The 24465-nt window shown below is 46.6% G+C and overlaps 14 protein-coding genes across 14 annotated transcripts; 8 read left to right on the top strand and 6 right to left on the bottom strand.

The window, feature by feature from the left end:
• Nucleotides 1-136: 136 nt before the first annotated feature.
• On the bottom strand, nt 137-527 carry LOC147067627 (histone H2A). The gene has a single exon (XM_085953487.1). It carries the CDS (start codon nt 525-527, stop codon nt 153-155), a length of 375 nt encoding a protein of 124 aa, XP_085809613.1. The 3' UTR covers nt 137-152.
• A 323-nt stretch (nt 528-850) lies between these two features.
• LOC147067626 (histone H2B-like) lies at nt 851-1225 on the top strand. Its single transcript, XM_085953496.1, has one exon. It carries the CDS (start codon nt 851-853, stop codon nt 1223-1225), a length of 375 nt encoding a protein of 124 aa, XP_085809622.1.
• A 1415-nt stretch (nt 1226-2640) lies between these two features.
• LOC147067625 (uncharacterized) lies at nt 2641-3924 on the top strand. The gene has a single exon (XM_085953486.1). It carries the CDS (start codon nt 3089-3091, stop codon nt 3794-3796), a length of 708 nt encoding a protein of 235 aa, XP_085809612.1. The 5' UTR covers nt 2641-3088; the 3' UTR covers nt 3797-3924.
• A 1949-nt stretch (nt 3925-5873) lies between these two features.
• Nucleotides 5874-6185, bottom strand: LOC147067624 (histone H4). Its single transcript, XM_085953495.1, has one exon. The coding sequence runs from the start codon at nt 6183-6185 to the stop codon at nt 5874-5876; it is 312 nt and encodes a 103-aa protein (XP_085809621.1).
• A 2482-nt stretch (nt 6186-8667) lies between these two features.
• On the top strand, nt 8668-9966 carry LOC147067623 (histone H3). Its single transcript, XM_085953501.1, has one exon. The coding sequence runs from the start codon at nt 8968-8970 to the stop codon at nt 9376-9378; it is 411 nt and encodes a 136-aa protein (XP_085809627.1). The 5' UTR covers nt 8668-8967; the 3' UTR covers nt 9379-9966.
• Nucleotides 9967-10394: 428 nt separating this feature from the next.
• Nucleotides 10395-10785, bottom strand: LOC147067622 (histone H2A). The gene has a single exon (XM_085953493.1). The coding sequence runs from the start codon at nt 10783-10785 to the stop codon at nt 10411-10413; it is 375 nt and encodes a 124-aa protein (XP_085809619.1). The 3' UTR covers nt 10395-10410.
• Nucleotides 10786-11108: 323 nt separating this feature from the next.
• On the top strand, nt 11109-11483 carry LOC147067621 (histone H2B-like). The gene has a single exon (XM_085953494.1). It carries the CDS (start codon nt 11109-11111, stop codon nt 11481-11483), a length of 375 nt encoding a protein of 124 aa, XP_085809620.1.
• Nucleotides 11484-12898: 1415 nt separating this feature from the next.
• On the top strand, nt 12899-14182 carry LOC147067620 (uncharacterized). The gene has a single exon (XM_085953491.1). It carries the CDS (start codon nt 13347-13349, stop codon nt 14052-14054), a length of 708 nt encoding a protein of 235 aa, XP_085809617.1. The 5' UTR covers nt 12899-13346; the 3' UTR covers nt 14055-14182.
• A 1949-nt stretch (nt 14183-16131) lies between these two features.
• On the bottom strand, nt 16132-16443 carry LOC147067619 (histone H4). Its single transcript, XM_085953485.1, has one exon. The coding sequence runs from the start codon at nt 16441-16443 to the stop codon at nt 16132-16134; it is 312 nt and encodes a 103-aa protein (XP_085809611.1).
• Nucleotides 16444-16949: 506 nt separating this feature from the next.
• Nucleotides 16950-17485, top strand: LOC147067618 (histone H3). Its single transcript, XM_085953483.1, has one exon. It carries the CDS (start codon nt 16950-16952, stop codon nt 17358-17360), a length of 411 nt encoding a protein of 136 aa, XP_085809609.1. The 3' UTR covers nt 17361-17485.
• An 891-nt stretch (nt 17486-18376) lies between these two features.
• On the bottom strand, nt 18377-18767 carry LOC147067617 (histone H2A). Its single transcript, XM_085953481.1, has one exon. It carries the CDS (start codon nt 18765-18767, stop codon nt 18393-18395), a length of 375 nt encoding a protein of 124 aa, XP_085809607.1. The 3' UTR covers nt 18377-18392.
• Nucleotides 18768-19090: 323 nt separating this feature from the next.
• On the top strand, nt 19091-19465 carry LOC147067616 (histone H2B-like). The gene has a single exon (XM_085953482.1). The coding sequence runs from the start codon at nt 19091-19093 to the stop codon at nt 19463-19465; it is 375 nt and encodes a 124-aa protein (XP_085809608.1).
• Nucleotides 19466-20880: 1415 nt separating this feature from the next.
• On the top strand, nt 20881-22164 carry LOC147067615 (uncharacterized). Its single transcript, XM_085953480.1, has one exon. It carries the CDS (start codon nt 21329-21331, stop codon nt 22034-22036), a length of 708 nt encoding a protein of 235 aa, XP_085809606.1. The 5' UTR covers nt 20881-21328; the 3' UTR covers nt 22037-22164.
• A 1824-nt stretch (nt 22165-23988) lies between these two features.
• On the bottom strand, nt 23989-24425 carry LOC147067614 (histone H4). Its single transcript, XM_085953488.1, has one exon. The coding sequence runs from the start codon at nt 24423-24425 to the stop codon at nt 24114-24116; it is 312 nt and encodes a 103-aa protein (XP_085809614.1). The 3' UTR covers nt 23989-24113.
• Between the last annotated feature and the right edge of the window lie 40 nt (nt 24426-24465).

Raw genomic sequence — 24465 nt, 5'->3', positions numbered from 1 at the left:
TTTATAAGCAACAATAACGAGCTCGACACGTTCGCTACCAGTCGGATTTGAATAAAAATGGCGGCCCTGAAAAGGGCCTTTTGTACGACGATAGATGGATTATTGCATGTAATCATAGAAGATACGATTTTTTTTTTTTTATTTATTTTTTTTTACGCCTTCTTCTCAGTCTTCTTGGGCAAGAGCACCGCCTGGATGTTGGGCAGCACTCCTCCCTGGGCGATGGTGACACCGGAGAGCAGCTTGTTCAGCTCCTCGTCGTTGCGGATGGCGAGCTGCAAATGACGAGGGATGATCCTGGTCTTCTTGTTGTCGCGGGCCGCGTTTCCCGCCAACTCGAGTACTTCGGCGGCGAGGTATTCCATGACGGCGGCCAGGTACACCGGCGCACCAGCGCCCACCCTCTCGGCGTAGTTTCCCTTGCGCAGGAGTCTGTGTATGCGACCGACGGGGAACTGGAGTCCGGCGCGATTCGAACGAGACTTTGCCTTTCCCTTGACTTTACCGCCTTTTCCGCGACCAGACATGGCGAGATGTGGTAGTGTTGAAAATTAACTGTGCGAAAGATGCGCGTCGATCTGAATCGACGGACGGTCCTTTGAAGAAAGCTCACTCAGGGATATCCAAAGCTCTATTTTGTGATGGCGTGCGGTGCGCCCGTAGCGGGAGACGTGCGCCGCATCACGCGACCCGCAAAGCCGCGCGCCGTTCGCTCTACACAGCGATGGCAAGCGGTAAAAAAAAAAAATTTCGGCAGATTCTCACTCGAGCCACCGCCGCCGATTGACACCGCACCTACCTAATCTATCTATATATCCGTATTGTATCGTAATACCCATCGCCGATCATCATGCCGCCCAAGACTAGCGGAAAGGCCGCCAAGAAATCCGGCAAAGCCCAGAAGAACATCTCCAAGGGAGACAAGAAGAAGACAAAGAGGAGGAGGAAGGAGAGTTACGCAATCTACATCTACAAGGTGCTCAAGCAGGTGCACCCCGACACCGGAATCTCCAGTAAGGCGATGAGCATCATGAACAGCTTCGTCAACGACATCTTCGAGAGGATCGCCGCCGAAGCGTCGCGCCTCGCCCACTACAACAAGCGCTCCACCATCACCAGCAGGGAGATCCAGACCGCCGTCAGGCTCCTTCTGCCCGGAGAGCTCGCCAAGCACGCCGTCAGCGAAGGAACAAAGGCAGTCACCAAATACACCAGCTCCAAGTGAAGTCCATGAAAATGAAGAAAGAAGAAAAAAAACCAGCAAAGGCCCTTTTAAGGGCCGCCAATATTTTCAAATCGAATTGATCGAATCGCATGTTTCGCTAGTCTCATTATCGCTATTAATATTATGCCAAGCAGGAAAAATAAATAAATCGACTGACTGCCTACCTATTGTAATAATAATAATACGAATATTTGTTACAATAATTATCTTGTATCTGCGCTTATAATTATATCATTATCCAACACCATATTATAAACTAGACTAGATAACTAACTAAGCCCGCCACGAAGGATGATTTGATAGGAAAATAATAAGAATCAATCTATCTGTGAATATTATTTTATTATTATTAAGTACAACAGTACCCACCTAAGTAAGTCAGTAAGTAGAACAATAAGTCATCATTATACTATTGATAATATTATCCATACATCTTAGGTGAATGCATGCGTGCGTGCATCTGAAAAAGAAAATATCACATTAGATTTAGGTACATAATATTACACATCTGTTTGTTATCTCGATTATCGTCTGTGCGTGGAGGATTTTCATCGATCCTTCAACGGATGGACCTGCGATACATAAATAATGCGAATCGGATAATTTTGCATTGTACGATAGATTTTTTGGTACGTACGTACGTACGTACATGACACATAATTTCGGGAATAGTTTATTCCGAATCCCCCCCCCCCCGATCGATATCTTAAAATAATCCTTCCAGTGTCCAATGTCTTCATATTTGATTTCATATAGGTACTTAATAGTAACAATGACATTAGTAATTCGTGTTTCGGTCTCGCACTTATGGTTATGGTTGTCGATTTCGGCTGCTATGGTTTTCTACTCTCATATGTGCGTTGTTACATGCCAGTATGCTTTGCATCGGTCATATTAAACACACTCATAATATTATATTATCATATTTAATTATTTAATTAATTATTTAATTAATTAATTAATTGATTATAACTATTTATTTACGATATCTATCTATCGCGGGAGGGAGGGAGGGAGGGAGGCGCAGTGAGCGAGCGAGCGACCGATCGCGCCGTACCTATCGCAATCCATTGTTAGGTAAGTAATTATTCGAATTGAACATTCTATTCTCATGTCGTGCTTCTTTATTTACCATCGTGCACAATACCATGCACCATCGTCGCCTGCTGCTCCTTCGTGAACACTGCGGACTGCATCGAGCACCGCGGGGCCGCCGCCGTCGTCTTCGCCCGATACGAGTAATGTTTGTATGCCGCGATCGTCTTGTGCTAACTCCGGCCGACTCGGGGGCGGATCGCGACGCCCGTGGGGGCGCCAGGGGCCCGCGGCCGATCGCAACCGCGAGGAGGTATATCGACGCGCCGGACGAAGGCTCGATCGTTGGAATCTGATAATTCTTAACGAATCTACGGCCATTTTCCCGACACGTTATGTGCGCGCGCGGACACAATTCCAATTTGAAACGCATCCCGCGAGCCCGAGGACAGACTCGCGACCATTCGCCCGCTTTGAAACGACAGACAGATCGGTGGGCGGCGCGACCGCCCGCCCCTGAGCCCCCTCGCTAGGGCGGCGGCCGCGAAAAATTGAAAAATATCGAGAGATCGAAGCAAAAATGCCGGTGCAATTCGTGACTAAAATCGCCGATCTAGACGGACATCATCTCTGAGAGCGGCGTTCGCACATCGGTACTGCGGCACCCGTCTCGCTCTCGCCGTATACAATCCGCGAGCCGTTCGAGTCGTTTCACTCTAGCGCATCGTACAGATAGATAGCAAGCAAGCAAGCAGAATATACGCCGCGATACAATATAATTTAATATTATATTTCATTCTATTATTCAATCAATCGAATAACGCAAAGATGGCAGATACAGCAGCACCCGTCACCGCTTCGCCGGTGCCCTCTACCCCTGCGAAGAAATCGGCAGCAGGCAAAGCCGCGAAGAAGCCCAAGGTCAAGCCGACGCATCCCAAGACCTCTGAGATGGTCAACAGCGCCATCAAAGAGCTGAAAGAGCGCGCCGGATCCTCCCTGCAGGCGATAAAAAAATACATCTCGGCCAACTACAAGGTGGACGCCGACAAGCTGGCGCCCTTCATCAAGAAATACCTGAAGGGTGCCGTCGAATCCGGCGCCCTAGTGCAGACCAAGGGCAAGGGGGCCTCCGGTTCGTTCAAACTGGAAGCCGGCAAGGCCAAATCGGCGGGCGGCTCCACCTCCGGTAAGAAGCCCGCCGCGAAGAAATCGCGCCCCGCCTCATCCAAGGAGAAGAAGGGCGCCGCAGCCGGCGGAGGCAAGTCTTCGGCGGCAGCCGCAAAGAAGAAGCCCGCGACCGCCATGAGAAAGTCGTCGGCCCCTCTTGAAACCGCGGCCAGATCGGCCGCAGCCGCCAAGAAAGCTGCCTCTCCCAAGAAGGCCGCCCCCGCCGCCAAGAAGGCCGCCAAGCCCAAGACGCCGACCAAGGCGAAAAAGTCCGCCAAGCCGCCCACGAAGAAGCCGAAGGCGCCAAAGCCCAAGAAGGCCGCTGCGAAGAAGCCCGCCGCGAAGAAAGCCGCTGCGAAGAAGTAAGACGCCGTGATCGAATCTAATCTAATCATCACGATGACGATGATGCGACGACGGCAGCCCGGGAAGGGGGGGTATCTCGGGTGGATGACGACGACGACGACAATAGACGAGATGAATGAGGATAGAGATGGAGATGAATAATACGCGTTCGCTCGCATTTTATTGAAACAAAAGCCCTTTTCAGGGCTACCAACACAATTCAGGTGTCGAATGATATCGAGCACGTATCAATACGCAAATTGCACTCACTCACCTACCTAGGTAAAATTTTAAATCAACACGAAATTCAAAATAAAATTTTGGTGGTTTGGTTGGTTGATTTTGAGTTAGGTTAGGTTTGATTTAATTAGGTTAGGTTTGTTCGGTTAGGTTAGGTTTGATTTGGTTAGGTTAGGTTTGTTCGGTTAGGTTAGGTTTGATTTGGTTAGGTTAGGTTTGTTCGGTTAGGTTGGGTTTGATTTGGTTAGGTTAGGTTAGGTTTGTTCGGTTAGGTTAGGTTTGATTTGGTTAGGTTAGGTTTGTTCGGTTAGGTTGGGTTTGATTTGATTAGGTTAGGTTTGTTCGGTTAGGCTAGGTTTGATTTGATTAGGTTAGGTTTGTTCGGTTAGGTTAGGTTTGATTTGATTAGGTTAGGTTTGTTCGGTTAGGTTAGGTTTGTTAACCGACTGACCCGACGTTGGCTTAATTGTGTTAAATGCCCCGATCAGTCTTTGAACGTTTTGTGTTTTCTGTCTACTTTTTTCATATATAAAATCGTTTTTTCAATTAATATTTGATAATAAAGAAATCCCGAATCCCGAGAAAAGATCGGAATTTCCCGAAATTTTTAAAATTCCCGTCGGGTAATTCCCGAAACCCAACTCTAGTCACAACTACATTATCTGAAGTCTGAACATAATTAATTTCATATTTGAACGAATAATGGAATTTTAAAAATTTCGGGAAATTCCGATCTTTTCTCGGGATTCGGGATTTCTTTATTATCAAATATTAATTGAAAAAACGATTTTATATATGAAAAAAGTAGACAGAAAACACAAAACGTTCAAAGACTGATCGGGGCATTTAACACAATTAAGCCAACGTCGGGTCAGTCGGTTAACAAACCTAACCTAACCGAACAAACCTAACCTAATCAAATCAAACCTAACCTAACCGAACAAACCTAACCTAATCAAATCAAACCTAGCCTAACCGAACAAACCTAACCTAATCAAATCAAACCCAACCTAACCGAACAAACCTAACCTAATCAAATCAAACCTAGCCTAACCGAACAAACCTAACCTAATCAAATCAAACCCAACCTAACCGAACAAACCTAACCTAACCAAATCAAACCTAACCTAACCGAACAAACCTAACCTAACCTAATCAAATCAAACCTAACCTAATCAAATCAAACCCAACCTAACCGAACAAACCTAACCTAACCAAATCAAACCTAACCTAACCGAACAAACCTAACCTAACCTAACCAAATCAAACCCAACCTAACCGAACAAACCTAACCTAACCAAATCAAACCCAACATAACCGAACAAACCTAACCTAACCAAATCAAACCTAACCTAACCGAATAAACCTAACCTAATCAAATCAAATCAAACCCAACCTAACCGAACAAACCTAACCTAACCTAACCAAATCAAACCTAACCTAACCGAATAAACCTAACCTAATCAAATCAAATCAAACCCAACCTAACCGAACAAACCTAACCTAACCAAATCAAACCTAGCCTAACCGAACAAACCTAACCTAACCAAATCAAACCTAACCTAATCAAATCAAATCAAATCAAACCTAACCTAACGTAATCAAATCAAACCTAACCTAACCGAACAACAGCTGCATGCATTATTACTGCGATACTATACGAATGCAAACGGATCGAACGAAATAGACATGGTGGCCCTGAAAAGGGCCGTTTGTATGTGAGTAGATAGATATATTCACATAATAATAGTTAAGCGGGCGTAGCATAAAAACCAACCCACTCATCCATCATTATGCGTAGTCAGTCTGTATTGTATCTAGACGAGACGATACGATGAAAGGCATTATATTGGCCAGCTTAGCCGCCGAAACCGTACAGGGTGCGACCCTGTCTCTTCAGGGCGTACACGACGTCCATGGCGGTGACGGTCTTCCTCTTCGCGTGCTCCGTGTAGGTGACGGCGTCCCTGATGACGTTCTCGAGGAACACCTTCAGGACTCCTCGGGTCTCTTCGTAAATCAAGCCAGATATGCGCTTGACTCCGCCGCGACGAGCCAGACGACGGATCGCAGGCTTCGTGATGCCCTGGATGTTATCGCGAAGAACCTTCCTGTGACGCTTGGCGCCCCCTTTTCCCAATCCCTTTCCTCCTTTACCGCGACCGGTCATCTTGTATGAGTGTCAAAAAGTGGATGATGTCAAAAATCGAAACGATGCGATGCGCTCACTGCGGCCGCTAGACGAATTATAAAATTTTGCTTCTTTTTCTTTTTCTTTTGGTATGCTTGGCGTGTAGGGTGCCGGGGCTATGCCCCCTATCCCTTTCATCTATATTATGGCGTATGATGGAAGTCTGCTCCGTGTAGCGGTTTAGCTACTAATTGGATGTCATGTCTTATTTGAGTTTTGTAGGATGGCTTAGATGTATAAAATCAGATGTATAATAATTCGTCTTCTTCTCGTTTCCTCATCGTCTTCTGGTCTTGATTATTGGGCTTTCAGGTCTTGTCGAGATTAGTTTAATTCTGTCAGTTTTGATATCATGTTGTTGGCAGTGTCGATAGTGTTTTTTAAAGCATTTATCATGTCCTTTATCTCCTCTGGTTTAGGTTTTTCCTGGGTGGTCTTCCAGGCAGGCCTGAACGAGTATCTGTCTTGGGTCCTTTCCGCTTGTCGTTTATCTGCTTCTGTGTATCCGTATCGGGCGTGTTTTGGGTGCCTCGGGCATCCCCTGTAGTTGGCCGGATGAGGGCCTCCACAGTTGGCGCATGTCGCAGGATCTGTGGTATTGGGTTTCTTGCAGTCAGCTGTGAGGTGATCGCCTGCACAACGGACGCACATTGGTCTGGCATGGCAGCAGGAAGCGGCGTGGCCGAAGCCTTGGCAGCGATGGCACTGTCCGTCCGTCGTCCTCCTGCGTAGTGGCTCCACCTTTATAGATAGTCCAAAGATTTTTTCAAGTCGGTAGATGTCTTTGGCGTCGCTGGTTCTCTCTACGTCCACCAGGATTAGCGGTATCTGAGTTCTTGAGTGGCCTTGAGTCATCCGATACGCGCTCTTGATGGTGAATCCCAGTTCCACAAGCTCGGCGCGAATTTCTTCGGCGGCCGTTTCTTCTGGAACTCCCCTGAGCACCACTTTGAGGGGTTTGTCCCCAAATAGGTTGTAGGAATGGAACTCAATGCCCTTGCTGTCTAGTAATTTTACTGCTTGTCTGTATTCTTCTATTTCTGAGATCGTTAGTATAATCCCCGTCTTGACATTTTTGGCTTCAGAGACACATATTCCTGCCTCTTCCAGCAGCTTCATGTTGTCCCTGTAAGCCTTTTTGTCGTGAAGGACAATCGGAGGGATTTTCTGTGCTCCCGTGCGGTCCAAGTTTCTCTTGGCCGGATTCTTCGAGGGCGCGTTGCCTCTTGAATTTTTTCCGGGGATTGTTGTCTTCTTCGAGCATGCCGGCTGGTTAATGTTAGGCATGTCCGGTTTCTTCGGCGAGACCGTGGCGGGTTTCTTGGCCGCTTTTTGGTCTGCCCGGTCGGTTGCTTGTCTTTTGGTCGCTTTTTTTCCGTGTTCTACGCGGGCTACGTCCTTGTCCGTTGAGGACTTGGCCGCTGCTGCGTAACTCTTCGGTGCGTCTGGCTTGCCGGCGTCGGCGGGTTTTACTGGCGCGGATGCGCGGGGATCTGCTGTGGGTTTCTGCGTGGCGGCGGTAGGGTTAGGCTTGCCGGTTACGGCGGGCTTTTCCGGCGCTGCTGTGCGGTGATCTGGGTTTGGAAGCGATACAGATGTGGCCGCTGGCGTGGTGTCCATCTGTTCGTGGGCGGTGGAGACTGGTTTCCCACTCGAGACCGGGTCCTTGGCTGTGGCTGGGGCGGCAGCCCTGGCCTTGGCCGAGGCGGGGGCTTTGGTGGGTTTTACAGCATCCATGGAGTGAACGAGTTTGCCGCTATAGTCGTCGGCATCATCGGTGTCTAGGAAGAAGTCGGAGTCATCATAATCCAAGTCTTCGTACTCCTCGTCTTCCTCTTCCGAGAAAGGCTTGAGTAGTCCCGAGTCCATGGCGTTGATCTCTTCGAGGACCCTCTGGTAATTCGATATGTTTTTGTTCCTCCTCTTCTTGTCCTGAGAATCGCGTTGCTTCTGCAGGTCAGGAAGAGAGTCATGCGGCTGAATCCCGTAGGCAAGGGCGAGGAAGCCGTAGATGTACGCGAAGTCCGCGGCCCTCAGCTTCCTCCTCAGTACACGGATGTTCAGCAGGTCTGTCTTGATGTTATCGTCCACTTGTCGGTGGCACTCTGGAGCCAATAACCCCACGAGCGACGGTATTTTGCTCATGATGGAGGTTTTGGTGTTGACAGGCGTCTCCGCTATGAAGGCTTTGCAGGGGAATCTTGAAGTAGTCGGCCGTCGAAGAATATCTTTATAAAGACTTTTCCGCGGCGGTGAAGTTCTGCCAAGAGTCCTCTGATATGGCGATGATAGCGGCGAAGCGGTGTAGACTTTGGATCTGTGTGCAGACAGGAGCGCGGTAAATGAGGTGTTTACGTCTCTTTTATAGACGCTCGTCTCGCGCGTATGCGACGTCTCGCTCGCTTCCTTGCGAAATCAAGGCGCGGGCGAGTGCGTCTCGCTCTGGCGCGTCGCGGCGCAACCACGCCCAGCGCTGCGCATTTCGCGCAAAGCGAGTGCGCAATAAAGATAACGGCTATAATTAATAATTGCGGAATAGAATAAAAAGAGATATTTTCAAAAAAAATTAACTTTCAGGCAATATTTCGACCTCAAAACGATACGCCGACAAAAATGATCACCCCCACTGTTCAGCCGAAGGCGACCGCATCGACCAATCGCAGCGAGCGGATCTCTCTATATAGTCACCCCGTCTGCGGGATCGCGTGCACACTTCTCGTTGAACGCTCGTTTCAGAACCTACTACTTTGAAGAAGAAGACATGGCTCGTACCAAGCAGACTGCCCGAAAATCCACCGGTGGAAAAGCTCCCCGCAAACAGCTCGCCACGAAGGCCGCGAGGAAAAGCGCGCCGGCCACAGGGGGCGTGAAGAAGCCCCATCGTTACAGGCCCGGTACGGTCGCTCTCCGTGAGATCCGCCGTTATCAGAAGAGCACTGAGCTCCTCATCCGCAAGCTGCCCTTCCAGCGACTGGTGCGCGAGATCGCTCAAGATTTCAAGACCGATCTGCGCTTCCAGAGCTCGGCCGTCATGGCGCTGCAGGAGGCCAGCGAGGCGTACCTCGTCGGTCTATTCGAGGACACGAACCTTTGCGCCATCCACGCCAAACGCGTCACCATCATGCCCAAAGATATCCAGCTGGCGAGACGAATCCGCGGCGAACGCGCTTAAGAATTAAAAAAAAAAAAATAATATTTATCATACCTATCGCAAAAGGCCCTTTTCAGGGCCGCAAATTTTTTGACATTCGAATGTTTACGCAACCGTGAGCGAGCGATCGGCCGTTATGTGCCTATAATAATATATTTATATATACCTATTTATCCAAGTATAATATATTATTATCATCCTGCGTGTTCCACTATTTTTGGATAAAAATAGGTTTGTTAGTAATATTGCGTTTGTTGTATGTAATTGATCAATTAAGCAGTTGATTAGATAAAATATACTCACCATCTAATAATAACGCAACGCTGCGTACGTAGTGCGTTGTGTGTGAGGCGAGATTCATTAAATAATATCTACCCACATAATATTAATTAAACAGCCTCCTTATATTACCTATTATTTTAGAAAACGCACCAATCTCTTATCAAAACGCGTTTTCTATCCGTCAGTCCACCACCATCCATACCTTGTCATATTATCTCGCCGTCCATCTACCACAATTAATTAATTAATTAATTAATTATAATAATGTCGCTAAACACGTTATATAGATATAATCAATAGATGCTCCTCACCTATATAAATACATATATCACAATCATTATCCTACAAAACTATTTAAAACTGAAACCGCCACACCATACGAGTAGTTTAAACAAACAAGAGATCGACACATCGCATCTCTATCTCCTCATTAATTACTACGAAATTATATACCTACCTACCTACTTACTTATTTTAGATGTATTTTCAAATTTTGAATTTCCAGAACATTTATTGTAATATGGACAGTTCTCTCTGTGCGCATTCATTGCTAATTAATACCTATAATAATAACAATTTGAATACTACCTACTTTCGATGAATAATTATTTCAATCAATTTTATAAGCAACAATAACGAGCTCGACACGTTCGCTACCAGTCGGATTTGAATAAAAATGGCGGCCCTGAAAAGGGCCTTTTGTACGACGATAGATGGATTATTGCATGTAATCATAGAAGATACGATTTTTTTTTTTTTATTTATTTTTTTTTACGCCTTCTTCTCAGTCTTCTTGGGCAAGAGCACCGCCTGGATGTTGGGCAGCACTCCTCCCTGGGCGATGGTGACACCGGAGAGCAGCTTGTTCAGCTCCTCGTCGTTGCGGATGGCGAGCTGCAAATGACGAGGGATGATCCTGGTCTTCTTGTTGTCGCGGGCCGCGTTTCCCGCCAACTCGAGTACTTCGGCGGCGAGGTATTCCATGACGGCGGCCAGGTACACCGGCGCACCAGCGCCCACCCTCTCGGCGTAGTTTCCCTTGCGCAGGAGTCTGTGTATGCGACCGACGGGGAACTGGAGTCCGGCGCGATTCGAACGAGACTTTGCCTTTCCCTTGACTTTACCGCCTTTTCCGCGACCAGACATGGCGAGATGTGGTAGTGTTGAAAATTAACTGTGCGAAAGATGCGCGTCGATCTGAATCGACGGACGGTCCTTTGAAGAAAGCTCACTCAGGGATATCCAAAGCTCTATTTTGTGATGGCGTGCGGTGCGCCCGTAGCGGGAGACGTGCGCCGCATCACGCGACCCGCAAAGCCGCGCGCCGTTCGCTCTACACAGCGATGGCAAGCGGTAAAAAAAAAAAATTTCGGCAGATTCTCACTCGAGCCACCGCCGCCGATTGACACCGCACCTACCTAATCTATCTATATATCCGTATTGTATCGTAATACCCATCGCCGATCATCATGCCGCCCAAGACTAGCGGAAAGGCCGCCAAGAAATCCGGCAAAGCCCAGAAGAACATCTCCAAGGGAGACAAGAAGAAGACAAAGAGGAGGAGGAAGGAGAGTTACGCAATCTACATCTACAAGGTGCTCAAGCAGGTGCACCCCGACACCGGAATCTCCAGTAAGGCGATGAGCATCATGAACAGCTTCGTCAACGACATCTTCGAGAGGATCGCCGCCGAAGCGTCGCGCCTCGCCCACTACAACAAGCGCTCCACCATCACCAGCAGGGAGATCCAGACCGCCGTCAGGCTCCTTCTGCCCGGAGAGCTCGCCAAGCACGCCGTCAGCGAAGGAACAAAGGCAGTCACCAAATACACCAGCTCCAAGTGAAGTCCATGAAAATGAAGAAAGAAGAAAAAAAACCAGCAAAGGCCCTTTTAAGGGCCGCCAATATTTTCAAATCGAATTGATCGAATCGCATGTTTCGCTAGTCTCATTATCGCTATTAATATTATGCCAAGCAGGAAAAATAAATAAATCGACTGACTGCCTACCTATTGTAATAATAATAATACGAATATTTGTTACAATAATTATCTTGTATCTGCGCTTATAATTATATCATTATCCAACACCATATTATAAACTAGACTAGATAACTAACTAAGCCCGCCACGAAGGATGATTTGATAGGAAAATAATAAGAATCAATCTATCTGTGAATATTATTTTATTATTATTAAGTACAACAGTACCCACCTAAGTAAGTCAGTAAGTAGAACAATAAGTCATCATTATACTATTGATAATATTATCCATACATCTTAGGTGAATGCATGCGTGCGTGCATCTGAAAAAGAAAATATCACATTAGATTTAGGTACATAATATTACACATCTGTTTGTTATCTCGATTATCGTCTGTGCGTGGAGGATTTTCATCGATCCTTCAACGGATGGACCTGCGATACATAAATAATGCGAATCGGATAATTTTGCATTGTACGATAGATTTTTTGGTACGTACGTACGTACGTACATGACACATAATTTCGGGAATAGTTTATTCCGAATCCCCCCCCCCCCGATCGATATCTTAAAATAATCCTTCCAGTGTCCAATGTCTTCATATTTGATTTCATATAGGTACTTAATAGTAACAATGACATTAGTAATTCGTGTTTCGGTCTCGCACTTATGGTTATGGTTGTCGATTTCGGCTGCTATGGTTTTCTACTCTCATATGTGCGTTGTTACATGCCAGTATGCTTTGCATCGGTCATATTAAACACACTCATAATATTATATTATCATATTTAATTATTTAATTAATTATTTAATTAATTAATTAATTGATTATAACTATTTATTTACGATATCTATCTATCGCGGGAGGGAGGGAGGGAGGGAGGCGCAGTGAGCGAGCGAGCGACCGATCGCGCCGTACCTATCGCAATCCATTGTTAGGTAAGTAATTATTCGAATTGAACATTCTATTCTCATGTCGTGCTTCTTTATTTACCATCGTGCACAATACCATGCACCATCGTCGCCTGCTGCTCCTTCGTGAACACTGCGGACTGCATCGAGCACCGCGGGGCCGCCGCCGTCGTCTTCGCCCGATACGAGTAATGTTTGTATGCCGCGATCGTCTTGTGCTAACTCCGGCCGACTCGGGGGCGGATCGCGACGCCCGTGGGGGCGCCAGGGGCCCGCGGCCGATCGCAACCGCGAGGAGGTATATCGACGCGCCGGACGAAGGCTCGATCGTTGGAATCTGATAATTCTTAACGAATCTACGGCCATTTTCCCGACACGTTATGTGCGCGCGCGGACACAATTCCAATTTGAAACGCATCCCGCGAGCCCGAGGACAGACTCGCGACCATTCGCCCGCTTTGAAACGACAGACAGATCGGTGGGCGGCGCGACCGCCCGCCCCTGAGCCCCCTCGCTAGGGCGGCGGCCGCGAAAAATTGAAAAATATCGAGAGATCGAAGCAAAAATGCCGGTGCAATTCGTGACTAAAATCGCCGATCTAGACGGACATCATCTCTGAGAGCGGCGTTCGCACATCGGTACTGCGGCACCCGTCTCGCTCTCGCCGTATACAATCCGCGAGCCGTTCGAGTCGTTTCACTCTAGCGCATCGTACAGATAGATAGCAAGCAAGCAAGCAGAATATACGCCGCGATACAATATAATTTAATATTATATTTCATTCTATTATTCAATCAATCGAATAACGCAAAGATGGCAGATACAGCAGCACCCGTCACCGCTTCGCCGGTGCCCTCTACCCCTGCGAAGAAATCGGCAGCAGGCAAAGCCGCGAAGAAGCCCAAGGTCAAGCCGACGCATCCCAAGACCTCTGAGATGGTCAACAGCGCCATCAAAGAGCTGAAAGAGCGCGCCGGATCCTCCCTGCAGGCGATAAAAAAATACATCTCGGCCAACTACAAGGTGGACGCCGACAAGCTGGCGCCCTTCATCAAGAAATACCTGAAGGGTGCCGTCGAATCCGGCGCCCTAGTGCAGACCAAGGGCAAGGGGGCCTCCGGTTCGTTCAAACTGGAAGCCGGCAAGGCCAAATCGGCGGGCGGCTCCACCTCCGGTAAGAAGCCCGCCGCGAAGAAATCGCGCCCCGCCTCATCCAAGGAGAAGAAGGGCGCCGCAGCCGGCGGAGGCAAGTCTTCGGCGGCAGCCGCAAAGAAGAAGCCCGCGACCGCCATGAGAAAGTCGTCGGCCCCTCTTGAAACCGCGGCCAGATCGGCCGCAGCCGCCAAGAAAGCTGCCTCTCCCAAGAAGGCCGCCCCCGCCGCCAAGAAGGCCGCCAAGCCCAAGACGCCGACCAAGGCGAAAAAGTCCGCCAAGCCGCCCACGAAGAAGCCGAAGGCGCCAAAGCCCAAGAAGGCCGCTGCGAAGAAGCCCGCCGCGAAGAAAGCCGCTGCGAAGAAGTAAGACGCCGTGATCGAATCTAATCTAATCATCACGATGACGATGATGCGACGACGGCAGCCCGGGAAGGGGGGGTATCTCGGGTGGATGACGACGACGACGACAATAGACGAGATGAATGAGGATAGAGATGGAGATGAATAATACGCGTTCGCTCGCATTTTATTGAAACAAAAGCCCTTTTCAGGGCTACCAACACAATTCAGGTGTCGAATGATATCGAGCACGTATCAATACGCAAATTGCACTCACTCACCTACCTAGGTAAAATTTTAAATCAACACGAAATTCAAAATAAAATTTTGGTGGTTTGGTTGGTTGATTTTGAGTTAGGTTAGGTTTGATTTAATTAGGTTAGGTTTGTTCGGTTAGGTTAGGTTTGATTTGGTTAGGTTAGGTTTGTTCGGTTAGGTTAGGTTTGATTTGGTTAGGTTAGGTTTGTTCGGTTAGGTTGGGTTTGATTTGGTTAGGTTAGGTTAGGTTTGTTCGGTTAGGTTAGGTTTGATTTGGTTAGGTTAGGTTTGTTCGGTTAGGTTGGGTTTGATTTGATTAGGTTAGGTTTGTTCGGTTAGGCTAGGTTTGATTTGATTAGGTTAGGTTTGTTCGGTTAGGTTAGGTTTGATTTGATTAGGTTAGGTTTGTTCGGTTAGGTTAGGTTTGTTAACCGACTGACCCGACGTTGGCTTAATTGTGTTAAATGCCCCGATCAGTCTTTGAACGTTTTGTGTTTTCTGTCTACTTTTTTCATATATAAAATCGTTTTTTCAATTAATATTTGATAATAAAGAAATCCCGAATCCCGAGAAAAGATCGGAATTTCCCGAAATTTTTAAAATTCCCGTCGGGTAATTCCCGAAACCCAACTCTAGTCACAACTACATTATCTGAAGTCTGAACATAATTAATTTCATATTTGAACGAATAATGGAATTTTAAAAATTTCGGGAAATTCCGATCTTTTCTCGGGATTCGGGATTTCTTTATTATCAAATATTAATTGAAAAAACGATTTTATATATGAAAAAAGTAGACAGAAAACACAAAACGTTCAAAGACTGATCGGGGCATTTAACACAATTAAGCCAACGTCGGGTCAGTCGGTTAACAAACCTAACCTAACCGAACAAACCTAACCTAATCAAATCAAACCTAACCTAACCGAACAAACCTAACCTAATCAAATCAAACCTAGCCTAACCGAACAAACCTAACCTAATCAAATCAAACCCAACCTAACCGAACAAACCTAACCTAATCAAATCAAACCTAGCCTAACCGAACAAACCTAACCTAATCAAATCAAACCCAACCTAACCGAACAAACCTAACCTAACCAAATCAAACCTAACCTAACCGAACAAACCTAACCTAACCTAATCAAATCAAACCTAACCTAATCAAATCAAACCCAACCTAACCGAACAAACCTAACCTAACCAAATCAAACCTAACCTAACCGAACAAACCTAACCTAACCTAACCAAATCAAACCCAACCTAACCGAACAAACCTAACCTAACCAAATCAAACCCAACATAACCGAACAAACCTAACCTAACCAAATCAAACCTAACCTAACCGAATAAACCTAACCTAATCAAATCAAATCAAACCCAACCTAACCGAACAAACCTAACCTAACCTAACCAAATCAAACCTAACCTAACCGAATAAACCTAACCTAATCAAATCAAATCAAACCCAACCTAACCGAACAAACCTAACCTAACCAAATCAAACCTAGCCTAACCGAACAAACCTAACCTAACCAAATCAAACCTAACCTAATCAAATCAAATCAAATCAAACCTAACCTAACGTAATCAAATCAAACCTAACCTAACCGAACAACAGCTGCATGCATTATTACTGCGATACTATACGAATGCAAACGGATCGAACGAAATAGACATGGTGGCCCTGAAAAGGGCCGTTTGTATGTGAGTAGATAGATATATTCACATAATAATAGTTAAGCGGGCGTAGCATAAAAACCAACCCACTCATCCATCATTATGCGTAGTCAGTCTGTATTGTATCTAGACGAGACGATACGATGAAAGGCATTATATTGGCCAGCTTAGCCGCCGAAACCGTACAGGGTGCGACCCTGTCTCTTCAGGGCGTACACGACGTCCATGGCGGTGACGGTCTTCCTCTTCGCGTGCTCCGTGTAGGTGACGGCGTCCCTGATGACGTTCTCGAGGAACACCTTCAGGACTCCTCGGGTCTCTTCGTAAATCAAGCCAGATATGCGCTTGACTCCGCCGCGACGAGCCAGACGACGGATCGCAGGCTTCGTGATGCCCTGGATGTTATCGCGAAGAACCTTCCTGTGACGCTTGGCGCCCCCTTTTCCCAATCCCTTTCCTCCTTTACCGCGACCGGTCATCTTGTATGAGTGTCAAAAAGTGGATGATGTCAAAAATCGAAACGATGCGATGCGCTCACTGCGGCCGCTAGACGAATTATAAAATTTTGCTCCCTGCGACGTCTCTTTTATAGACGCTCGTCTCGCGCGTATGCGACGTCTCGCTCGCTTCCTTGCGAAATCAAGGCGCGGGCGAGTGCGTCTCGCTCTGGCGCGTCGCGGCGCAACCACGCCCAGCGCTGCGCATTTCGCGCAAAGCGAGTGCGCAATAAAGATAACGGCTATAATTAATAATTGCGGAATAGAATAAAAAGAGATATTTTCAAAAAAAATTAACTTTCAGGCAATATTTCGACCTCAAAACGATACGCCGACAAAAATGATCACCCCCACTGTTCAGCCGAAGGCGACCGCATCGACCAATCGCAGCGAGCGGATCTCTCTATATAGTCACCCCGTCTGCGGGATCGCGTGCACACTTCTCGTTGAACGCTCGTTTCAGAACCTACTACTTTGAAGAAGAAGACATGGCTCGTACCAAGCAGACTGCCCGAAAATCCACCGGTGGAAAAGCTCCCCGCAAACAGCTCGCCACGAAGGCCGCGAGGAAAAGCGCGCCGGCCACAGGGGGCGTGAAGAAGCCCCATCGTTACAGGCCCGGTACGGTCGCTCTCCGTGAGATCCGCCGTTATCAGAAGAGCACTGAGCTCCTCATCCGCAAGCTGCCCTTCCAGCGACTGGTGCGCGAGATCGCTCAAGATTTCAAGACCGATCTGCGCTTCCAGAGCTCGGCCGTCATGGCGCTGCAGGAGGCCAGCGAGGCGTACCTCGTCGGTCTATTCGAGGACACGAACCTTTGCGCCATCCACGCCAAACGCGTCACCATCATGCCCAAAGATATCCAGCTGGCGAGACGAATCCGCGGCGAACGCGCTTAAGAATTAAAAAAAAAAAAATAATATTTATCATACCTATCGCAAAAGGCCCTTTTCAGGGCCGCAAATTTTTTGACATTCGAATGTTTACGCAACCGTGAGCGAGCGATCGGCCGTTATGTGCCTATAATAATATATTTATATATACCTATTTATCCAAGTATAATATATTATTATCATCCTGCGTGTTCCACTATTTTTGGATAAAAATAGGTTTGTTAGTAATATTGCGTTTGTTGTATGTAATTGATCAATTAAGCAGTTGATTAGATAAAATATACTCACCATCTAATAATAACGCAACGCTGCGTACGTAGTGCGTTGTGTGTGAGGCGAGATTCATTAAATAATATCTACCCACATAATATTAATTAAACAGCCTCCTTATATTACCTATTATTTTAGAAAACGCACCAATCTCTTATCAAAACGCGTTTTCTATCCGTCAGTCCACCACCATCCATACCTTGTCATATTATCTCGCCGTCCATCTACCACAATTAATTAATTAATTAATTAATTATAATAATGTCGCTAAACACGTTATATAGATATAATCAATAGATGCTCCTCACCTATATAAATACATATATCACAATCATTATCCTACAAAACTATTTAAAACTGAAACCGCCACACCATACGAGTAGTTTAAACAAACAAGAGATCGACACATCGCATCTCTATCTCCTCATTAATTACTACGAAATTATATACCTACCTACCTACTTACTTATTTTAGATGTATTTTCAAATTTTGAATTTCCAGAACATTTATTGTAATATGGACAGTTCTCTCTGTGCGCATTCATTGCTAATTAATACCTATAATAATAACAATTTGAATACTACCTACTTTCGATGAATAATTATTTCAATCAATTTTATAAGCAACAATAACGAGCTCGACACGTTCGCTACCAGTCGGATTTGAATAAAAATGGCGGCCCTGAAAAGGGCCTTTTGTACGACGATAGATGGATTATTGCATGTAATCATAGAAGATACGATTTTTTTTTTTTTATTTATTTTTTTTTACGCCTTCTTCTCAGTCTTCTTGGGCAAGAGCACCGCCTGGATGTTGGGCAGCACTCCTCCCTGGGCGATGGTGACACCGGAGAGCAGCTTGTTCAGCTCCTCGTCGTTGCGGATGGCGAGCTGCAAATGACGAGGGATGATCCTGGTCTTCTTGTTGTCGCGGGCCGCGTTTCCCGCCAACTCGAGTACTTCGGCGGCGAGGTATTCCATGACGGCGGCCAGGTACACCGGCGCACCAGCGCCCACCCTCTCGGCGTAGTTTCCCTTGCGCAGGAGTCTGTGTATGCGACCGACGGGGAACTGGAGTCCGGCGCGATTCGAACGAGACTTTGCCTTTCCCTTGACTTTACCGCCTTTTCCGCGACCAGACATGGCGAGATGTGGTAGTGTTGAAAATTAACTGTGCGAAAGATGCGCGTCGATCTGAATCGACGGACGGTCCTTTGAAGAAAGCTCACTCAGGGATATCCAAAGCTCTATTTTGTGATGGCGTGCGGTGCGCCCGTAGCGGGAGACGTGCGCCGCATCACGCGACCCGCAAAGCCGCGCGCCGTTCGCTCTACACAGCGATGGCAAGCGGTAAAAAAAAAAAATTTCGGCAGATTCTCACTCGAGCCACCGCCGCCGATTGACACCGCACCTACCTAATCTATCTATATATCCGTATTGTATCGTAATACCCATCGCCGATCATCATGCCGCCCAAGACTAGCGGAAAGGCCGCCAAGAAATCCGGCAAAGCCCAGAAGAACATCTCCAAGGGAGACAAGAAGAAGACAAAGAGGAGGAGGAAGGAGAGTTACGCAATCTACATCTACAAGGTGCTCAAGCAGGTGCACCCCGACACCGGAATCTCCAGTAAGGCGATGAGCATCATGAACAGCTTCGTCAACGACATCTTCGAGAGGATCGCCGCCGAAGCGTCGCGCCTCGCCCACTACAACAAGCGCTCCACCATCACCAGCAGGGAGATCCAGACCGCCGTCAGGCTCCTTCTGCCCGGAGAGCTCGCCAAGCACGCCGTCAGCGAAGGAACAAAGGCAGTCACCAAATACACCAGCTCCAAGTGAAGTCCATGAAAATGAAGAAAGAAGAAAAAAAACCAGCAAAGGCCCTTTTAAGGGCCGCCAATATTTTCAAATCGAATTGATCGAATCGCATGTTTCGCTAGTCTCATTATCGCTATTAATATTATGCCAAGCAGGAAAAATAAATAAATCGACTGACTGCCTACCTATTGTAATAATAATAATACGAATATTTGTTACAATAATTATCTTGTATCTGCGCTTATAATTATATCATTATCCAACACCATATTATAAACTAGACTAGATAACTAACTAAGCCCGCCACGAAGGATGATTTGATAGGAAAATAATAAGAATCAATCTATCTGTGAATATTATTTTATTATTATTAAGTACAACAGTACCCACCTAAGTAAGTCAGTAAGTAGAACAATAAGTCATCATTATACTATTGATAATATTATCCATACATCTTAGGTGAATGCATGCGTGCGTGCATCTGAAAAAGAAAATATCACATTAGATTTAGGTACATAATATTACACATCTGTTTGTTATCTCGATTATCGTCTGTGCGTGGAGGATTTTCATCGATCCTTCAACGGATGGACCTGCGATACATAAATAATGCGAATCGGATAATTTTGCATTGTACGATAGATTTTTTGGTACGTACGTACGTACGTACATGACACATAATTTCGGGAATAGTTTATTCCGAATCCCCCCCCCCCCGATCGATATCTTAAAATAATCCTTCCAGTGTCCAATGTCTTCATATTTGATTTCATATAGGTACTTAATAGTAACAATGACATTAGTAATTCGTGTTTCGGTCTCGCACTTATGGTTATGGTTGTCGATTTCGGCTGCTATGGTTTTCTACTCTCATATGTGCGTTGTTACATGCCAGTATGCTTTGCATCGGTCATATTAAACACACTCATAATATTATATTATCATATTTAATTATTTAATTAATTATTTAATTAATTAATTAATTGATTATAACTATTTATTTACGATATCTATCTATCGCGGGAGGGAGGGAGGGAGGGAGGCGCAGTGAGCGAGCGAGCGACCGATCGCGCCGTACCTATCGCAATCCATTGTTAGGTAAGTAATTATTCGAATTGAACATTCTATTCTCATGTCGTGCTTCTTTATTTACCATCGTGCACAATACCATGCACCATCGTCGCCTGCTGCTCCTTCGTGAACACTGCGGACTGCATCGAGCACCGCGGGGCCGCCGCCGTCGTCTTCGCCCGATACGAGTAATGTTTGTATGCCGCGATCGTCTTGTGCTAACTCCGGCCGACTCGGGGGCGGATCGCGACGCCCGTGGGGGCGCCAGGGGCCCGCGGCCGATCGCAACCGCGAGGAGGTATATCGACGCGCCGGACGAAGGCTCGATCGTTGGAATCTGATAATTCTTAACGAATCTACGGCCATTTTCCCGACACGTTATGTGCGCGCGCGGACACAATTCCAATTTGAAACGCATCCCGCGAGCCCGAGGACAGACTCGCGACCATTCGCCCGCTTTGAAACGACAGACAGATCGGTGGGCGGCGCGACCGCCCGCCCCTGAGCCCCCTCGCTAGGGCGGCGGCCGCGAAAAATTGAAAAATATCGAGAGATCGAAGCAAAAATGCCGGTGCAATTCGTGACTAAAATCGCCGATCTAGACGGACATCATCTCTGAGAGCGGCGTTCGCACATCGGTACTGCGGCACCCGTCTCGCTCTCGCCGTATACAATCCGCGAGCCGTTCGAGTCGTTTCACTCTAGCGCATCGTACAGATAGATAGCAAGCAAGCAAGCAGAATATACGCCGCGATACAATATAATTTAATATTATATTTCATTCTATTATTCAATCAATCGAATAACGCAAAGATGGCAGATACAGCAGCACCCGTCACCGCTTCGCCGGTGCCCTCTACCCCTGCGAAGAAATCGGCAGCAGGCAAAGCCGCGAAGAAGCCCAAGGTCAAGCCGACGCATCCCAAGACCTCTGAGATGGTCAACAGCGCCATCAAAGAGCTGAAAGAGCGCGCCGGATCCTCCCTGCAGGCGATAAAAAAATACATCTCGGCCAACTACAAGGTGGACGCCGACAAGCTGGCGCCCTTCATCAAGAAATACCTGAAGGGTGCCGTCGAATCCGGCGCCCTAGTGCAGACCAAGGGCAAGGGGGCCTCCGGTTCGTTCAAACTGGAAGCCGGCAAGGCCAAATCGGCGGGCGGCTCCACCTCCGGTAAGAAGCCCGCCGCGAAGAAATCGCGCCCCGCCTCATCCAAGGAGAAGAAGGGCGCCGCAGCCGGCGGAGGCAAGTCTTCGGCGGCAGCCGCAAAGAAGAAGCCCGCGACCGCCATGAGAAAGTCGTCGGCCCCTCTTGAAACCGCGGCCAGATCGGCCGCAGCCGCCAAGAAAGCTGCCTCTCCCAAGAAGGCCGCCCCCGCCGCCAAGAAGGCCGCCAAGCCCAAGACGCCGACCAAGGCGAAAAAGTCCGCCAAGCCGCCCACGAAGAAGCCGAAGGCGCCAAAGCCCAAGAAGGCCGCTGCGAAGAAGCCCGCCGCGAAGAAAGCCGCTGCGAAGAAGTAAGACGCCGTGATCGAATCTAATCTAATCATCACGATGACGATGATGCGACGACGGCAGCCCGGGAAGGGGGGGTATCTCGGGTGGATGACGACGACGACGACAATAGACGAGATGAATGAGGATAGAGATGGAGATGAATAATACGCGTTCGCTCGCATTTTATTGAAACAAAAGCCCTTTTCAGGGCTACCAACACAATTCAGGTGTCGAATGATATCGAGCACGTATCAATACGCAAATTGCACTCACTCACCTACCTAGGTAAAATTTTAAATCAACACGAAATTCAAAATAAAATTTTGGTGGTTTGGTTGGTTGATTTTGAGTTAGGTTAGGTTTGATTTAATTAGGTTAGGTTTGTTCGGTTAGGTTAGGTTTGATTTGGTTAGGTTAGGTTTGTTCGGTTAGGTTAGGTTTGATTTGGTTAGGTTAGGTTTGTTCGGTTAGGTTGGGTTTGATTTGGTTAGGTTAGGTTAGGTTTGTTCGGTTAGGTTAGGTTTGATTTGGTTAGGTTAGGTTTGTTCGGTTAGGTTGGGTTTGATTTGATTAGGTTAGGTTTGTTCGGTTAGGCTAGGTTTGATTTGATTAGGTTAGGTTTGTTCGGTTAGGTTAGGTTTGATTTGATTAGGTTAGGTTTGTTCGGTTAGGTTAGGTTTGTTAACCGACTGACCCGACGTTGGCTTAATTGTGTTAAATGCCCCGATCAGTCTTTGAACGTTTTGTGTTTTCTGTCTACTTTTTTCATATATAAAATCGTTTTTTCAATTAATATTTGATAATAAAGAAATCCCGAATCCCGAGAAAAGATCGGAATTTCCCGAAATTTTTAAAATTCCCGTCGGGTAATTCCCGAAACCCAACTCTAGTCACAACTACATTATCTGAAGTCTGAACATAATTAATTTCATATTTGAACGAATAATGGAATTTTAAAAATTTCGGGAAATTCCGATCTTTTCTCGGGATTCGGGATTTCTTTATTATCAAATATTAATTGAAAAAACGATTTTATATATGAAAAAAGTAGACAGAAAACACAAAACGTTCAAAGACTGATCGGGGCATTTAACACAATTAAGCCAACGTCGGGTCAGTCGGTTAACAAACCTAACCTAACCGAACAAACCTAACCTAATCAAATCAAACCTAACCTAACCGAACAAACCTAACCTAATCAAATCAAACCTAGCCTAACCGAACAAACCTAACCTAATCAAATCAAACCCAACCTAACCGAACAAACCTAACCTAATCAAATCAAACCTAGCCTAACCGAACAAACCTAACCTAATCAAATCAAACCCAACCTAACCGAACAAACCTAACCTAACCAAATCAAACCTAACCTAACCGAACAAACCTAACCTAACCTAATCAAATCAAACCTAACCTAATCAAATCAAACCCAACCTAACCGAACAAACCTAACCTAACCAAATCAAACCTAACCTAACCGAACAAACCTAACCTAACCTAACCAAATCAAACCCAACCTAACCGAACAAACCTAACCTAACCAAATCAAACCCAACATAACCGAACAAACCTAACCTAACCAAATCAAACCTAACCTAACCGAATAAACCTAACCTAATCAAATCAAATCAAACCCAACCTAACCGAACAAACCTAACCTAACCTAACCAAATCAAACCTAACCTAACCGAATAAACCTAACCTAATCAAATCAAATCAAACCCAACCTAACCGAACAAACCTAACCTAACCAAATCAAACCTAGCCTAACCGAACAAACCTAACCTAACCAAATCAAACCTAACCTAATCAAATCAAATCAAATCAAACCTAACCTAACGTAATCAAATCAAACCTAACCTAACCGAACAACAGCTGCATGCATTATTACTGCGATACTATACGAATGCAAACGGATCGAACGAAATAGACATGGTGGCCCTGAAAAGGGCCGTTTGTATGTGAGTAGATAGATATATTCACATAATAATAGTTAAGCGGGCGTAGCATAAAAACCAACCCACTCATCCATCATTATGCGTAGTCAGTCTGTATTGTATCTAGACGAGACGATACGATGAAAGGCATTATATTGGCCAGCTTAGCCGCCGAAACCGTACAGGGTGCGACCCTGTCTCTTCAGGGCGTACACGACGTCCATGGCGGTGACGGTCTTCCTCTTCGCGTGCTCCGTGTAGGTGACGGCGTCCCTGATGACGTTCTCGAGGAACACCTTCAGGACTCCTCGGGTCTCTTCGTAAATCAAGCCAGATATGCGCTTGACTCCGCCGCGACGAGCCAGACGACGGATCGCAGGCTTCGTGATGCCCTGGATGTTATCGCGAAGAACCTTCCTGTGACGCTTGGCGCCCCCTTTTCCCAATCCCTTTCCTCCTTTACCGCGACCGGTCATCTTGTATGAGTGTCAAAAAGTGGATGATGTCAAAAATCGA

This window comes from Rhyacophila brunnea, unplaced genomic scaffold, assembly GCF_057557595.1.
Source record: "Rhyacophila brunnea isolate RB1 unplaced genomic scaffold, BYU_Rbru_1.0 scaffold_366, whole genome shotgun sequence".
In the NCBI taxonomy this organism is placed as follows: Eukaryota; Metazoa; Arthropoda; class Insecta; order Trichoptera; family Rhyacophilidae; genus Rhyacophila; species Rhyacophila brunnea.
Note: the sequence above shows the minus strand (reverse complement) of the source record. Positions and strands in the feature narration are given on the sequence as shown.

Bases quoted from the DNA above. Each gene is read 5' to 3' on its own strand.
- LOC147067627 (XM_085953487.1), bottom strand. From the start codon at position 527: ATGTCTGGTCGCGGAAAAGGCGGTAAAGTCAAGGGAAAGGCAAAGTCT.
- LOC147067626 (XM_085953496.1), top strand. From the start codon at position 851: ATGCCGCCCAAGACTAGCGGAAAGGCCGCCAAGAAATCCGGCAAAGCC.
- LOC147067625 (XM_085953486.1), top strand. From the start codon at position 3,089: ATGGCAGATACAGCAGCACCCGTCACCGCTTCGCCGGTGCCCTCTACC.
- LOC147067624 (XM_085953495.1), bottom strand. From the start codon at position 6,185: ATGACCGGTCGCGGTAAAGGAGGAAAGGGATTGGGAAAAGGGGGCGCC.
- LOC147067623 (XM_085953501.1), top strand. From the start codon at position 8,968: ATGGCTCGTACCAAGCAGACTGCCCGAAAATCCACCGGTGGAAAAGCT.
- LOC147067622 (XM_085953493.1), bottom strand. From the start codon at position 10,785: ATGTCTGGTCGCGGAAAAGGCGGTAAAGTCAAGGGAAAGGCAAAGTCT.
- LOC147067621 (XM_085953494.1), top strand. From the start codon at position 11,109: ATGCCGCCCAAGACTAGCGGAAAGGCCGCCAAGAAATCCGGCAAAGCC.
- LOC147067620 (XM_085953491.1), top strand. From the start codon at position 13,347: ATGGCAGATACAGCAGCACCCGTCACCGCTTCGCCGGTGCCCTCTACC.
- LOC147067619 (XM_085953485.1), bottom strand. From the start codon at position 16,443: ATGACCGGTCGCGGTAAAGGAGGAAAGGGATTGGGAAAAGGGGGCGCC.
- LOC147067618 (XM_085953483.1), top strand. From the start codon at position 16,950: ATGGCTCGTACCAAGCAGACTGCCCGAAAATCCACCGGTGGAAAAGCT.
- LOC147067617 (XM_085953481.1), bottom strand. From the start codon at position 18,767: ATGTCTGGTCGCGGAAAAGGCGGTAAAGTCAAGGGAAAGGCAAAGTCT.
- LOC147067616 (XM_085953482.1), top strand. From the start codon at position 19,091: ATGCCGCCCAAGACTAGCGGAAAGGCCGCCAAGAAATCCGGCAAAGCC.
- LOC147067615 (XM_085953480.1), top strand. From the start codon at position 21,329: ATGGCAGATACAGCAGCACCCGTCACCGCTTCGCCGGTGCCCTCTACC.
- LOC147067614 (XM_085953488.1), bottom strand. From the start codon at position 24,425: ATGACCGGTCGCGGTAAAGGAGGAAAGGGATTGGGAAAAGGGGGCGCC.